General features: G+C 45.3%; 1 protein-coding gene across 1 annotated transcript in view; it reads left to right on the forward strand.

Annotated features, from left to right (window-relative positions):
- Nucleotides 1-17,639, forward strand: part of COL24A1 (collagen type XXIV alpha 1 chain) — an 826,732-nt gene that overhangs the window by 551,896 nt on the left and 257,197 nt on the right. The window contains exon 26 of the mRNA XM_085602067.1: nt 14,382-14,435. Within this exon, the coding sequence (XP_085458193.1) occupies nt 14,382-14,435 (54 nt within the window). The remainder of the gene's footprint in view (nt 1-14,381; nt 14,436-17,639) is intronic.

Here is a 17,639-nt window from a genome sequence, read left to right on the forward strand (position 1 = left end):
AAATAATTCTGATGATCAACTCCATGTCTATTCCAGGCTCAGGAGACTCGCTGGGATTAAAACCAGGAACCTGCAAATTAAGCTTTAATCTCAATGGTACGTTCTATAACCTCCTCACTACTGTATTCTGAGAAATCCATCGCTCTCAACCTCCGCCTTCATCCAATCGCTTTTCGTTCCTCTCTATGCCCCTCAGCGGCTCCCAGCTGCATTTCTCTCTTCTTGCCGCGGGCCCAACACAGACGCTCCCTCCCATCTTCCTGATGGCCATATGACTCTGTTGCTTCATACAGCTCATATAGCACTCTGTTGGTTTGTAGCAAGGTTTGCATGACACATCCTTGACTCACATAATTGCACATGGTCTACAAGCCAAGTGACACTATTAAACCCTTTTATATTAGGAGCTTTGGTGGTCTTCCTCAGGCATGGGTGCTGTCGGCGTTGACACTACTCTATATTTTGGACATGCCTACTTTTTTTTTTACAAAGGTGCTGCAGCATGCGTGACCTTCCACACCGTTATGGCTGTTGGTACCCTGTGTCAACAAATCTCTCTTGCTGTTCATTATCGCCTTGGTTGAGTCCCATACTAGTCAGTCCTCGGTCACCAGTTAGTTTCAGGCTTGTGTAGCCCAACCCTTACCACCTCTGTTACAAGACCATGTTTCCAAAATATAGAAACTTGAAGTGTTATTGATTTAAAAGGAAGGCAAGGTCCTCTGAGCTAGGCGCTCTCGCCTTCTAAACACCATGCTTTCTGTACCCACTGACCATAAATGGCTCAGCTGCTAAGCTTGTTTCAGAGGTAGAGTGCTTAACGCTTGAGCCCAGTTACACACATCCCTATCGCTTTTACATTTTTTAAATGAAAGAATCCTCGTCTCCTTTTCCCTTTAAACTGAATGAATAGATTTGGTAATTCCCAGGAATTTGCTTCCTAATAGATACTAGACTACGTTTCATTAACACATCCTGTTTAAAAATTAGACGGATCTTCATCGAAACAGATCTTTGCAAAACATTTCGTCTTCCGCATTAATACAGATGTCCGTTGACGTAAAACTCATCACATTTTGTTTTCTAAGTATTACAAATGTTTTTCGAACTGGTTTACGGGGCCATGCAGTCTTCACTTTAGGGGACCTGAAGAAGACATTATCATTTTCCGATGAAGCACCTTCACAAAGTCAGCCTAATACGACTCACTTGTCTCAGGTGTATTTAATCTCTCTGACACTCCAGATTTCACACATCAGGACAGAAGGGATCTAATACTTTCTTGATGCTCCACCACCTCTTGAGGAGATAGGAAAGGGATTCCCAAGAGTAAAAGCCTAAAACATGTGGTACTGTTAACTTTTTTTGTACTCGAAAAATGTGGTCCTTGCTTTTTTATCAGCCTACCATTTCACTCTCTCAAATCCGCCTACATTTTGGCATGGTAAAGTAAGGTAGATAGAGAACCCTCCAGTCTTGCAAATTTCAAATGTTCACATTGCTGAAAAAGTGATTCAGCCAATACTCTCCATAACTGACTGCAGACATAAAAGCCAGAGAATCTCTTGGCACACTTGACATGTCAGATTACTTTGTTTATGAATATTTTTCTAGCAAGGTCATGTATTCAACGCAGGAAGCTATTCCTCTACTGAATGTCAGATTTAATTAGGCAAATAGCATTTTTTCTCGAAATGATCCAGTGTGTTTACAGTGCTCCCCTAAAGGCACACATTACTTCACCTGGTGCATTTGATATAGTTGAAAAAAAAACCTTTACAAGGAATTACACTGAGTTTTTGCGACTAGACAAAACTTAGATTTGACTGTGCGCATCATTTTGACACTGAATTTACTTTGGGAATTAATACAGTGCATTGAGTTGAGCTTGTTGACATAAGTGCTTTATCAAAATGTGTGGCAGGTTTTCAAGCGACATCAGAAGTTAGCGATAATCCAGATGTTTTAGAAATGACATATAACGCTGTCTAATCTCATAACCATCCTAAATTCCCTGATAGCATTCAGGTTTCATTAAATTTGCTCCGTCATTCAAAGTAAGACTTCTTTTCCAAACGAAAAAGGGAAATTTCTTTGTAGGGTACAATAATGAAATGCCTTACGGCTGTGAGACATGTCCTTAGGCGCAACTAGTTAAATAAAGAAGTTAACAAAACTTTCCATAAGTGAAAGTTGATAGCAGATAGGAATGTAATTACAACAAATGATCAATATCCACGCTTGCTGGCTAGAAGAAAGGGTAGATGATTTTAAAAGAAACTTTGGCTCCCCCGTTAAAAATGGAGAGGTTGGTGAACACGGCCACCAATAGAGCCACACTTCATAGAAGTTTTAAATAAGCACGAGGAAAGTTGACCCACATCTCGATAGCCTACCTTAACTGAGGTGTGAGCTCAACAAGTTTAGAAAACTAAATATGGCACAACAGCCTCCAAAACAAGAAGCTTTCATATAAAAACAAAAGATGCAACTGATTGATCTCAGATCTAAAGACAGTTATGAAAATCCCTGCAGTAGCATTCGTTTTCAGGATAAACAGGCGTATTTCCAGAGTTTAGTTTCACTCAACTGTGCTGTATTGCATCCACTCAGTGTCCACAAGATAGTCCCAAAGTGCAGCACCATTATCGCTCTGAGGTCTACAGAAAACATTGAACATCAGTTGCATTTAGCATGGATTCCATCCCTCATTTCAGGGAGATCCATGAATTGTTGGGTGGTAGATTGTGCTTGACGCAGTAGAGGAAAATCGTCTAAGTGCGATGCTGCGTCAGATTCTTGATAGGTTTTTAACACGACTGTGTGTAAGGAGAGGAGAGTAAAACACTATATTAATTCATGGAACACATGTTCCAGAAAAGCCCTTCTGTTGGGTGCGGCGGGGCCTTACTTAAAAAAAGAGGACGTGGCTCAGTGCTACTCAGGAATGTCCTACAAATGCCAATTATTCCTCACCATGTGAAAGTAATTGATCTAATGCCCTTCATCATCACCCTTTCTGAGTCTTTTCCGCATGTGCTTAGTTTCAGATATTCCATTCTTATTCTCCTCTTCTGCCTCATATGGAAGGAATCATGACTGCCACCAACACTTCCCAAAATATACAAACTAAAAGAGAACATTGACCAGGAATTAAATATAGAGCTTGTGTGTTTCGGGTAATACATTTACAGTTAAACTCATCTTTTGGTAATGCTGAAATGTTTGCAACCAGGCCAGAAGTTATTACTTTCGCCCTGAGATCAGCCAGCCAGTTGCCTAATAGCGTGCCCATGATGTGCCCAAAAAGTCAACAAGATAAGAATTTAGAGGTGTGCTCTCCCTGTTATCAGGTAATTCATGCCAGCTTGCCATCAGTCAAAGACTTCCACATATTCCTTCTTAACAAAAGAGCAACGTACATCAACATGAAGCAAAGAATGCCTCGCTTCCTTCAGTGGCATGCCTGTGTTTTACTGTTGCTCCATGAAAATGCAATAGTAGAAGTACTTCTGCTGAAGTGAGCACCACTTTGACATTTTCTCTCATTAGACAGGATCGTTTGCTGAGCTGGAGGTAATACATAGCATATTTACTGCAAAGTTAAAGACCCAGGGTGTACGGTTCAGTGGGTACTTCCTAGAAGCAAGAGGGGCTGTGCCGAAAGCTCTGCTCAGAAGCCTGTGGCCATTGCTAATAAATGTTGGTGTGCCAGATACCAAGGATGAGTAGTCTTGAATCCACCTCAAGTCTCTTTAATCCACTACCAAACACTGCATGCCCCTTTATCTCATCTCTTCAGACCCCTGTTTTTTCCCTTAGTGACTTTTTTTCCTTCTTTCTCCATCTTTCCACTTTGTGTATTTTCCCCATCTTTCTCTCAGTAAATGGCTGATGCAGAAAAATAAGGGCATGTCCCCAAAAATGACTGCTGGTGGGCCCCACCTGTTACAGACTCTACTGAAAACCGTCTCAACTGTTTCAGTTGAACATTGCTGCTCTTCCAACTCATTCTAGTAGACCACACAGTCTGACCCGTTTGTGACCGTCACAGCACTGATTACAAGCATGTCCTTAGGGGCATCATTTTTGTAGCCTAGAGTCCTACAATGGCATACAGGGACCACAGTATGAAAAGATAAACTTCTCTTACCTTTTTCCTTTCTGTGAGAGCAAAGAGCAGTAGACCACATTTGGGTGCCAAATAGTTCATTCCTTCTGGGCAGCTTTACCCAGACTACACCCTCCACTGCAATGGGGGTGACTTGAGCAAGCCACAAGGGTCAAGAGGTGTAGACTGCTAACAGTGTAATGCTATTGTTGACTATTCTGGAAGAAAGAGACACAACACTGAAGTCGAGTAACCACAAAGAGCATATATTATAGCTAAGAAATAAAGCAACAGCAGTATGAGGCACATAATCACTCTGGGAACTGAAAAGTGTGACACCCCGAGCTTCGCTGAAGATTCACTGAAGCACTGATATTTCCTCGTTTATGCTTACCACAGACGAGTGTTTTCAGGGGTCAGTTCAGGCTAGGCCTCTACCACAACAAGGTCACAGGAGCTATGCAGGCCTAACCCTCTGTGCTTGCTGGAAGACAACGTGTCCACCCATGACAGGTTTTCTGGAGTTGTTGTGCAAGAGATCATGTACAGTCTCTTCCCATCAGGGATTATCACCCTTCGATAGTTGAACTCTTTGAACTGTCCGTGGTCTTATCTTTATCAGTGCAGTCTTTACGGTACATGGTGCAGCTAGGACTAGTGCCACCATGAGTTCCAGTACAAGACAGTAAAATGACAAAGTGACTCATGCACCAGTTTGACAAGTGAAATAAAGCCACATATTACTGAGCACAACCGTATTCCTAATAATGAAAACACAAGTGGTTACCACCAGCTCAAATTAAGCACAGGTACCATCCCAGGAGCCACAACAATGAAAACTACTCTTTGAATTGATCACAAAACAAGGGAAAATGGTTCATGTTAGTTGTCCTTCTTCCAGGGAGGATTTTCTCCATCACATTAATCGGAAAGATAAGCGATAGTTCGCAAAGGACATGTTTGTATTCCTAATCCTTGTGATCCCATTCCGGCCTCGGCGAGTTTTTCTTTCATCTGTATTCTCATCTACCAGTCCAATATTGGTCTTTGCTTCAGGAGAAAGGCCATAATCCCAGGTATGGGACAGGAGATGCACCGTACCCTCTGATCCATCCACTTGACGGTTTGGATCCTGCACCCACAGAAACAGACCTTCAGATTACATATCGCTGTCATGGCAGTAATGAGGGCAGCAAAAACATACATGAGACAAAAGGGAGACCCACCCATAATTAGGTTATTGTATTAAAGATTCAAAATCAGTACCATAAGCAATCTTTTGAGAATTTCAGTGAAGAATATCACAGCTTTCATTAAGGCACCGAACATTTGGGCATGGCTTTATCGGTATGGTTATCATAAAAATCAGTTTACAGAGTTACAGAGTCCCACTACCATTAAGGCAGAAGTATAGTTTGTTTGTCTAACAGCTCAAATCCTATGAGGATAGGGGAAAGGGTTCAGATTTAAAGTCCATTAAGGGCGTTTCCATTAGCATAGAACAAAAGAAATAATTGAAAATGAAAAATAAATGGTTTGGCAATGAAGAATTTAGTCCATCAGCTACCAACTGTAGCATCAGCTACCAAGTCCAAAAAGTAAAAGGGTAGTTCTTAGTAACCATCAATCAGCATAGCATCCTCTTGCACTGGGAAAAGAAAAAATATGGTGTTTGTCAAGCAGCAAAAATCAATGGTGTTGCCCCTAATTTGGGGTTTCTACTTTTATAACGTCTCTAACAAAGTTCCAGCGATGTAGCATCACACCACCATTGAAAGAATGTCATATGCTCAGATTAACATAATGTCACCTAGGACACCCGCAACAGTAAGATGCTCTCCCATGCTAGTCATGAGAAACTAAAGTTTTGAAAGGCCACATAGGCCTAACATCAGATGAAAAAGAAAATGCAAAGTGTCCATCTATAGCAACGGCTGAAACTGTTCCCAAAGCAATAGTTCACTGTGAACATTGAAGAAACATTTAGTAATGTTATAAGTTATACATACACAGAACAAATAAAGCAACATTTCTCTAGTAGTAAATATACCATAGTACTGGTCAGGGGAAAGGTCAGCACTAGAGAAAAAGCATTTTCCCAAAAATCTTTGTTAGCATAACACATTTAAATGAGATCAATTATAAATCAGTATCAAAATATAGTTTCATCAAATCAATTCAAATAGGAAATAGAAATAGCTAAGATTACAAATACCCTACTACCACAATTTTTCTCAATATTCATATAAGTATATCCTTTTCTAAGTTCATAGTATAACATTTGTTTTTCACTTTTCATAAACTATATAATCTCTAGTATTATTATGCGAAATTTCCAGATTGTACCTCATTTCCACACATTTGTGCACCAACTTTTCTAAATGATGCATTCTAACTGAAAACATTAGATACACTAGGCCATTTAACAGCATCATTTCATGATTAAAGTTTAATAAACAACAGGTTCATAAGCAACTCTCATTAGTGCAACTCGTTTATGTGTATTAGTATTGCTTTGTGTGTATGTTTTCTTCATCTTGCATTTTAAAGCACGCTTTTACAGTGCTTCGACTACACTTGTCTCAGTTTCATGTCTCACTATGTTTAACATGTGCAAAGTGTATTTTCAGCTTTTCGCATCTTTAATCAGTAAATGTGTCATGCATTATGATTTTTAAAATCTTGCGTCATCACTACCATAGTGTAGCATGATTTTGTCCTTGCTCTTAAAAGATCCCTTTGGAACTTGCTCTGTCTAAGCACCAAAGTTTGAATGCTGAATTATTGGCTAACATTACTTATGGCAGAAGAAAACACAATAATAGTTTTTTGTTCAGACACATTTTTTTTATGATTGCCTTGGAGCAAATACATTTCTATATGAGGTTATCCCAGCACCTCTGTATGTAAAGGAACTTTCTCTCACAGACGGTGGTCTCCATGGATACTCACTGCCCTCCAGTGGCAATTGCCTGGAGAACGTTGAAAAACATATTAACCACAAAGCTGTTCTGTACATGGCCACGCCTTCCATGGCCTAAATCACAAACCTCATCTCCGAACCATCTCTAGTCCATATGTTGGTTTGTTTTGCCAACTGTTTGGACTTTCAGTACACTGTTATTCAGTAGATTACCAGAGCTCTTTGGTTTATTCTCAATATCTTGTACACTTTAGTGTTCAAATGTTCATTTTTTAATATTAGCAGTTACCCATTCTCCAGCTTCATGTTTGAACCATCTTCTAATAAAATCCTGCTGCAGATGTTTGGCTCTAAATAAGTGTTCTTTTGCAATGGATCTCATTACAAGACCAGAGGCTACTATTACGCATAAACCTTTTATTGCTGCCCCCAACATGCAGCCCTTGAAAGAACATAAAACACATCATAAACAAGACATTCAACTTTAGAACTTTCAAAATAGTATATAGCTCCATGTCAGTAAGCATATTCCTTTTTTATATGCTGCTCCTCAACAAGATAAGTACAATGACTTCACTTGAATTTGCTGTGTGTTTACTATGTGCTTTAATTATGGTCATGCTTTATCAACCATTACTTACATTATTGTAAGTACACATGCTTTTTCTAGTTCAGCCCTTCAATTTATGGTTGGGTTTTTTTCTTCTTTTCTTCTTAAATTTTGCCTCTGCCCTATCAGTGCTCAGATTACTATATTTTTCTTTGCCACGGTAGGTATTCTTTCAGTCCTCCCAGTCTGGCACCTTTTGCGGCTCTTCTGCCGTCGTTCGGCACTCAGCCAGGGAATAGGAGACTGGGCATGTTCTCATGCACGCAGCCTGCATGGAGAACATGCAAAGTGTGCATGAATGTTTGTCTGCCCCGAAAGGGCCGGTCAGACATTCATGTGCACTTACATAGTGAAAACCAAAGGAAATGGTGGACGGAGTGTTGAACATTGCAAGCACTCACCCCCAGTCAACTGATCTGGGTTTAATCCATCACCGTTCTTTAGCCCACTCTGCCACCCCAGTTCAGACATAGCCATATGCAAATCAGTCTGACCCTGTGCCTCATGGGAACAGTCCAGCCCGAACTGCCAAGCCATGTCTTCCCTGGACCGGAAACAAGCTTCCTAGGACCGGTTTCTGGCATTTCAGCCGTCTTCAGCCAGGCTTGCTTGAATCCAGTGGCAAAGTGAGCAAGGGACTCAGGTCTGAGCATACCCTGCCAATTTATGGCGAACAAAGCAAAAACCAAAGGAATGATGGACGGAGTGTTGAACATTGCAAGCACTCACCCCCAGTCAACTGATCTGGGTTTAATGCATCACCGTTCTTTAGCCCACTCTGCCACCCCAGTTCAGACATAGCCATATGCAAATCAGTCTGACCCTGTGCCTCATGATAACAGTCCAGCCCGAACATACATAGTGCCCACCACTCCACCCCCTGCTCTGACATCTGAGCAGATCTGCCCCGCTCCGCCCGCCGAGACGCCACAGCAAGAAAAATAAAGTGATAATAACATGGAGTTGTTATCATTTTATTTTTATTTTTTTTCCACTGTGAAAAGCAGTGGGGCGACGCTCCTGCGCCTTAGCGGAGGAGCTGACACTGGTCAAAAAATAGGATGAAAATGGGATCCCCAAATAACCATACAAAGAATATTTGTCCCATTCCTGAAGCACATATTTTTTCCCTCCGTATTCATTATTTTTAGGGTATTATGACACTAGCGCCAAGATGCCCTAGGGTTATCGCACTCTATATAAAATGTAATAACATAACATGTATCTTTGAGAGGGCATTGTTCAGAGGTTCACACCATAAAGAATATCGGATGAAAGGCAACAGCTCAAAAGGTATTAAAAAAACTGAATCCTCTTACATAGGCAGGGTCCGCTTTAGCGCTGGTGGTGCCCGGTGCGGGAATCTTTATTGGCGCCCTCACCATATGACCTCCTTCTCTGATTCCCTCACTACCACCCTGCAATAGTACCCCTCATCTCACCATAGCCCACCTCTCAAATACGTTCCACTCATTTTAAAGCTCTGGTAAAGGGTGGCTTTACTAATCCACTCACCTATCCACATAAAATACAGATCTGTTCTCTGTAGCAGGCATATTAACCCTCTGCGCTACTTTATGGCAGTCAAAACTACCACTAGACAAAGCTCCACTCTCTCTCTCTAGCAGGAATATTAATCACAATAGTTATCGTAACATTTTTATTGCTGCCTAAAAGCTGGATGCCCAAGGTACCCTGCTTCAGGTGCTTTAAAATGCTACAATATCGCTAAAGACAGCTCTCCCCTGAGTTCAGTGCCCCCCTCCAGGTAAGCGCCCGGTGCAGCTGCACCGGTCGCACCACCCTAAAGCCAGCCCTTTATATAGAGATGGGGGATGTGGTATTATTTGGTGGATTGAGTGGTTCTTTCAGTTCATTCGCACATCATGTTCGCTGATTACCATCATGTTGAAGAGGTTACACATTTACTTCCCTGCTGATCTGGGCTCTGGTTGTAGCCTGGCACGAGTGGTGTTCGCATCTAAAGGCCATATGTACGAACACATTTATCCGCAGACACAGATTGGGTAAAACCCTTCGATACATCTGCCCTGATAATCCTATGCAGGCTCGTCCCGGACAAAGTGAATTTCTGATCATTTAAATGCTGTTAGGTTGTATTCTTCATCCCAATCCATACACCTTGCATCTGGTGTCTTGGCAGCACTGAAGCTGCCCAAAAAAGCAAAGAGACTATTGGAATTGTTAGAGATGCGCCAAGAGGCAGCCTGTGAATCCAAGGCGCTAGCCACTTGATGTTTTAGACTGCCTTTGGTTTTGACTAATTCTAAACTTCTCTCTTCAACCATCATTTAGAACTGTATTGAAAAAAATAACCCTTCTGCCAGATCGACTCGTAAATATGAAAGGCGTTATTACTTTCTATAGCTCATTTAGTGGAATATTGTCATGTATACGGTTCACTTACAGAAAAGAAGTTGCTGAAAATTAGGCCTCAGTAGAGGATTGACTGCAATTCCAACCCTATTACTTTAGTTCTTTGAACAAGCAGATCAAACACTTTTTTTTAGGTAAGCTGGGTCAGTATGTTCAATACAAACGCTATATTTCTCATTGTTTTTTGTTTTTTTTAACTTCTCACTCTTCAACGACACGTGTCCAGCTTTCACACCTTTTAACCTTACGCGGGCCCTCAACTTATGAGAGGAAACCATGCAGAAACTGTAGTATTGGTTCCAGTGAAGGCTGGGAGGCCGTCCCTGCTACCCTTCCTCGCTGCCTTTCTTGCACCTTGGAGGCCGTCCCTGCTACCCTTCCTCGCTGCCTCCTTTCTTGCACCTGGGAGGCCGTCCCTGCTACCCTTCCTCGCTGCCTCCTTTCTTGCACCTGGGAGGCCGTCCCTGCTACCCTTCCTCGCTGCCTCCTTTCTTGCACCTGGGAGGCCGTCCCTGCTACCCTTCCTCGCTGCCTCCTTTCTTGCACCTGGGAGGCCGTCCCTGCTACCCTTCCTCGCTGCCTCCTTTCTTGCACCTGGGAGGCCGTCCCTGCTACCCTTCCTCGTTGCCTCCTTTCTTGCTCCTGGGAGGCCGTCCCTGCTACCCTTCCTCGCTGCCTCCTTTCTTGCACCTGGGAGGCCGTCCCTGCTACCCTTCCTCGCTGCCTCCTTTCTTGCACCTGGGAGGCCGTCCCTGCTACCCTTCCTCGTTGCCTCCTTTCTTGCTCCTGGGAGGCCGTCCCTGCTACCCTTCCTCGCTGCCTCCTTTCTTGCACCTGGGAGGCCGTCCCTGCTACCCTTCCTCGCTGCCTCCTTTCTTGCACCTGGGAGGCCGTCCCTGCTACCCTTCCTCGCTGCCTCCTTTCTTGCACCTGGGAGGCCGTCCCTGCTACCCTTCCTCGCTGCCTCCTTTCTTGCACCTGGGAGGCCGTCCCTGCTACCCTTCCTCGCTGCCTCCTTTCTTGCACCTGGGAGGCCGTCCCTGCTACCCTTCCTCGTTGCCTCCTTTCTTGCTCCTGGGAGGCCGTCCCCGCTACCCTTCCTCGCTGCCTCCTTTCTTGCACCTGGGAGGCCGTCCCTGCTACCCTTCCTCGCTGCCTCCTTTCTTGCACCTGGGAGGCCGTCCCTGCTACCCTTCCTCGCTGCCTCCTTTCTTGCACCTGGGAGGCCGTCCCTGCTACCCTTCCTCGCTGCCTCCTTTCTTGCACCTGGGAGGCCGTCCCTGCTACCCTTCCTCGCTGCCTCCTTTCTTGCTCCTGGGAGGCCGTCCCTGCTACCCTTCCTCGCTGCCTCCTTTCTTGCACCTGGTAGGCCGTCTCTGCTACCCTTCCTCGCTGCCTCCTGTCTTGCACCTGGGAGGCCGTCCCTGCTACCCTTCCTCGCTGCCTCCTGTCTTGCTCCTGGGAGGCCGTCCCTGCTACCCTTCCTCGTTGCCTCCTTTCTTGCTCCTGGGAGGCCGTCCCTGCTACCCTTCCTCGCTGCCTCCTTTCTTGCACCTGGGAGGCCGTCCCTGCTACCCTTCCTCGCTGCCTCCTTTCTTGCACCTGGGAGGCCGTCCCTGCTACCCTTCCTCGCTGCCTCCTTTCTTGCACCTGGGAGGCCGTCCCTGCTACCCTTCCTCGCTGCCTCCTTTCTTGCACCTGGGAGGCCGTCCCTGCTACCCTTCCTCGCTGCCTCCTTTCTTGCTCCTGCGGGGCCGTCCCTGCTACCCTTCCTCGCTGCCTCCTTTCTTGCACCTGGGAGGCCGTCCCTGCTACCCTTCCTCGCTGCCTCCTTTCTTGCACCTGGGAGGCCGTCCCTGCTACCCTTCCTCGCTGCCTCCTTTCTTGCACCTGGGAGGCCGTCCCTGCTACCCTTCCTCGCTGCCTCCTTTCTTGCTCCTGGGAGGCCGTCCCTGCTACCCTTCCTCGTTGCCTCCTTTCTTGCACCTGGGAGGCCGTCCCTGCTACCCTTCCTCGCTGCCTCCTTTCTTGCACCTGGGAGGCCGTCCCTGCTACCCTTCCTCGCTGCCTCCTTTCTTGCACCTGGGAGGCCGTCCCTGCTACCCTTCCTCGCTGCCTCCTTTCTTGCTCCTGGGAGGCCGTCCCTGCTACCCTTCCTCGCTGCCTCCTTTCTTGCACCTGGGAGGCCGTCCCTGCTACCCTTCCTCGTTGCCTCCTTTCTTGCACCTGGGAGGCCGTCCCTGCTACCCTTCCTCGCTGCCTCCTTTCTTGCACCTGGGAGGCCGTCCCTGCTACCCTTCCTCGCTGCCTCCTTTCTTGCACCTGGGAGGCCGTCCCTGCTACCCTTCCTCGCTGCCTCCTTTCTTGCACCTGGGAGGCCGTCCCTGCTACCCTTCCTCGCTGCCTCCTTTCTTGCACCTCGGTGCGTTGTATTCAAGCGCTACTGTTTCGGGCTCAATCCTGCGTTTCGGCACTTTTATCTGAAGCTAATCAGCTTCTCGCCGCAGGCCTGCTCATTAAATATGTAATTTATCGTCTGGCGTGGTGGTGCTTTCAGTCAGGGGAGCAGGGCTGAATGCCAAATCAACACGTGTAGGGTGCAAAAAACCTAGCGAGGCTCTTCCCTGAAGCATTTTATCAGAGTTAGGGTTTTCAAGTCAGAGGTCCTATTTGTGGGAGGTGCTTGGCTACAGGAATATCGTCTGACTTCAATATCGTGCCCCAAATTCAGGCTACGAAAATATGTCCCCATCAGGTGTAGATTTAGATATAGAAATTAAAGGGAGAGAAACAAAAGAACACACATTGGAATGCTGGGTCAGCAGGTTTAAGCCACCCACTAATGGCCCTATGCTACTTCGTTTTCATCAGTGCCCCCGACCCCCCCGACCAAACCCCATCGTCATTCATACCAAAGTGTCCTGCTAACGAGTAACCAACCAACAGAGAGAAACAGAACACACATTGGAATACTGGAACAGCAGGTCTATGCAAGCCATTAATGGCCCTCTGCTACGTCACTGTCGTCATTGCCCCCCATACCCGCCAGGGTTCTAATTCTCCGTATGGCACCATCGTCATACATACCAAAGTGTCCTGCTAATGAGTAACCAACCAACAGAGAGAAACAGAACACATATTGGAATACTAGAACAGCAGGTCTATGCAAGCCATTAATGGCCCTCTGCTACTCCGTTGTCTTCAGTGGCCCCCACCCAGTCCCCCCCAAATACCTGCTAATTCTCCGTATGGCACCATCATCATACCGAAGTATCCTGTTAATGAACAACCAATCAACACAGGGAAAAGGTCCAGGCCACATTTCAGAAAAGATTTTGCAAGGGTTTGATCTTCATGGAAGTAAAGAAGCAAAGATGTAAACTCCAGGGGAAATCAGACCTGGAACATGTTACGGGGGGCCTGAATGGCTCCAACATAAATATTTGCATTGTGACTATGGCTCATCTTGATGTAACGAAGGTACTGTACACAAATGACGTTCTTCCATGCAAAGGTCACCCCTGGAGAAGTGAGAGGACGTCCTCCTCCTGCAGATGAACTTTGATGCATGTTCCCTCGGATCCTTTTTCGGTGTGCTCTCTGATGCCAGGGAGGGTAAGGTGGATGGAAAATTACACCCCCTCCCGCTTCTGTTTTGATGCGTTCATGGAAACCTGCCCAGAGCGCCGCAGCTCCGCGTTTTCGCCATGATTGATGCGCGTGCAAGGGTGTGCACTGCACACATGGAATCATTTAGAAGCGTCTTTCCGTAGGACAGTAGTTCACCTACCACCCTGGGCTCGGCATCCCCCAAGATCTGGTGGACCTATCAGCGCTCCGTCCTCCTCGCTCAATCGTTTCATGAAACTCTTAAGCCATTAAACAGATGCAGATGGGGCGCCGCTAATGTAATGCGGACTGTTAATCCATCAACAGATGCATAAAATGCTGTCAGGGAAAGAATTTGTTTTGCTTTTAAATGCACGTGTTTCATGCATAACGCAGCGCCAAGGTATTTGAGCACAGACCTGTAAGTGGGCTTCACCGTCCCGTGAATCACTCAGCGCATTAACCGCCCCAGCAACATGTTTAATAAAATCCGTTCATTAAATGATGCAGTGTACCTGCATGCGTGGACAGAGAAACACGTGCTACTTCGCTTTTGGGTTACATTGTTAGGGTGCGTTTCATTTACTAGCATTTCAAAATGTCAGTTTGAACATACCTAGTATTTGGAGAAAATATTAAAATAAATACAAAAATGTCTAAATTTACCATGCTGTGAAACTAAATAGTAAATATCTGTATGCGGTATTTATGTGTGTGCTTATTTTTTATAGGGCGAGCGTGGGATTCCAGGTCCCGAGGGCCCCCCTGGAGAGAAAGGCATTGTGGTAAGGCCTGCGCGCGTGCACGCACCAATTGTCTGCAGATTTGGGGGAAGAGGGTGCCAAAACGCTTGCTTTCATTATCGAAGCTGATGATTGAGTTGTGACAGAACAACACATATTTCCCACGACGTATGTGCTAAACAGGCTTGTATGCCATTATCACTTACACATTATCCTTGCGTTCCACTAGTGAGGTTATTCTGACGAGAAGGTTCAACACAGCTTTTAACAGCATAAGTTCACAGCCTGTTTTGTTATTAGTATACATAGAATGTTGTCTGTATTTTTGTGATAATGGTTGTTTAGCTCTTGTTAGGCACTGTAAAATGGAGCGTTGTGATTGGCCAGAGATGACATGGCACGCCTCAATAGGCTTGCCGTAGCACATTGCTCTGATGGTGTGTGCATTGGAAGCGTCTGGGCAGGAAAGGAGTCGGTCATACTTTTTCAGCCTCTCCTCTGATAAAACATCACAGCAGTCTCCGTAGTTGACTCGCCCTCTTCCTTAAACTCGGATATGGTCTTTGACAACCACCCCGTGTTTCAATTCTTCCCCAATGATACCAGAGCAGGCTGCCTGCATCTCCTATGCAAATATATTGTTTGCATGCTGTGTTCTGGGAGGACCGGCTTAGCTAGGGCACAGGGCAATATGAGAAGGAGCAGGCGCTCAATTAACTGTAATTCAGCATTGAAAAGTGAAAAGGCTGTGGTCTTGTATATTTCTAAATACCCCAGGGACTGTATTATGTAATGAGCGCACTATATCTGTTTGCGCCACTGCGCATCTTTAAGCAGGTGCGGCAGCAGCAAATGGGGCTAGTGCCCCCTATTACAGTCAATGCACCGCCCCATGGCAGCAGCATTCAGTGAGATACGGAGTCGCTGTTTACAAGTCGCTCCATGATTCACAGTGCAGGTAGATGCCACCAGCTCTTTAAAGAGAAGGTAGAGACCCCCCTACAGGCGGGTGTAGTTTGACACTGCAACTATCTGTAAGGCGGGGTTTCTGGGGGCTCAATTGGAACCCCTTTGCCTCCCCAAATAGCTGCATCAAGGGCTGCCAGTGCACCTCCTCAGGATCTGATTGCCACTGCACCCGCGTTTGCAAAGCGATTTCCTCATTTGCATGGGACCACGCCCCCAAGCAAATGAGGTATCGACTTTTGAAAATAGCACTGGTACTATGTGCACGTTAGTGCTATTAGTATTAGAGACGGGCCGCAGAAGCATCTGCAGCCTCTTCTGTAAAACCATAGTGCCCTAGTGGCACACAATGTGGGCAAACACGCCTGTTGCGCCCCAGGGCACAATGTATAAGACGGCCCTAAGTGTATAGCGTTGCTTTCTAGCACCACACAGTTTGGTTAAGTGGGAATAAAGAGACTGAAAGATGGCAGAAGATGGGTCTCCTGCTTCCAAAGATGGCATCTTGGCAGCTTCAGGCATCTAAACTGTGATACTGAGACTATGACTAATGCACTATTCCTAGCCCATCAGTTTGAGAAGTGTTGGCACTGGACTGAATTGTATAGGTTGAAATATTATCTTTGCACACAGCACTGTAGCACCATCATTAGGTTCAGGCACCGCAAGTCTTGTGTATAGTGTTGGATGGACTCTTAGAGATGATGGTCATTATCTCCAAAGACATGCACTCTTGCTAAAGGCCCTGATGCTATTCTCAACATAGCTTGGCACCGTTTAATTCCAGAGTGTTTTGGTCGCTTTACTAAGTGAAAAAGCATCCTCCCTTTCCAGTGGAGGATGAGGCCCGTGTCCACTCTTACAGGAGTTAAATATTTTTATGTAAAATTCCAATATAAAGTCTCTTACTCCACCATCACCAAGTGTATGTTTTAGCCCTCCCCCATTGTAGGTTTGACTGTCCTAAGAGCAGCATCAACTTTCTTAAGTTCTGGATCTATCCCTCATCGAGTTCCCATTTTGTTGGACATTTAATCTCTACAGCTACTCCTGCACAGGGTATTTTTCTAGTTTCTCCTCACCACTAGCCCTTCATCGCACTTAATTCTCATTTTCTTATTCATATTCTCAGCACCTAAAACACCTCAGTTTTTCCCCCCATTAAGTGAGCTGTTGACATTTATTAATTATCTCATTTTTCATCACTGGATTTCCCTTAAACCTTTCATCAGAGCGGAGATTGATTTACGTCTGCAAATCAATGTAGATTCACCATTGTAGATCCTGCTTAGTACATGGCCTTTCTCACAACTTCCCCCTCGTGTTAAGATTTCCCCGTCTCCACATACTGTAAAATCTTCCAATATCTCTTGCCTCAACAGATGATAACCTTCTCTGATGCCCACAGTGAGGTGTTGTCCTCATTATTCTTGCCTCATTATATGAACTACCTCCCCATCTCTACTTAGTGCAGCATATTGCCTCACAAACCCGGCACTGAATGGCTGAATCCAGACCAGAACTTCCTCATTTCTAGTTCTCTGGGGATTTTGGTGGATCCAAGTTTTCTGCTGGTTTTGCATTTCCATTTCCTTTGCTGGTTATCTTTGGTCTTCCTCATACTACTCTCTGAGTGAAAGGTGTCTTCAATTAGAACATTTCTCTCGATTTGCTCTTGTAACAGGTTCTCCTGACAGTCTTGGCTTCACACAGGATCTCCATTCTTGCCTTCCATCAATGCAAGATTGCCCTCCTTGTTGCACATCTGTTCAGGATCTCTGATCCCATTTTTCATGAGTGTAAGGTATTTTTTATTATTATTCCTTCAGTTTTCCCTTTAGTGTGGGGTCTCCTTCTTAGTCTTACGTAAGTGTAGTACCTTTAATCTCTTACTCTGCTTAAATCAAGTCCCTTTGCCCAGTTTCTCCCTTGTATGTCCTCTCCTTTCTCAGTCCTCCAATGTCAGACTATCAATCCTACCGGTTGCCCCTAGCTCTTGAACTGCACTTGCATTACTTCAGTCCCCTACCATTCCCTAGCAGTTCCTTCCTTACAATGTCACTGGGAGCTGGGCACTCTTTTTTGCTGGGTTCCTGCTGGCGCCCCCTTTTCACATAGGGCCCCCTGTGCATATGGCTAGTTGGCACTACCTGCAGGGGGAAGCAAAGATAACACTATTTATCTGAAGCTGCAAATATCCTGCTTTAGGTGGGGGCAAGCCATTACAAAAATGGGGTTACCCAATCATGGTCATGGACCTGGGTTCAATATGATACGAAA

The sequence above is a fragment of the Triturus cristatus genome, chromosome 4_2 (assembly GCF_964204655.1).
Source record: "Triturus cristatus chromosome 4_2, aTriCri1.1, whole genome shotgun sequence".
Lineage (NCBI taxonomy): Eukaryota > Metazoa > Chordata > Amphibia > Caudata > Salamandridae > Triturus > Triturus cristatus.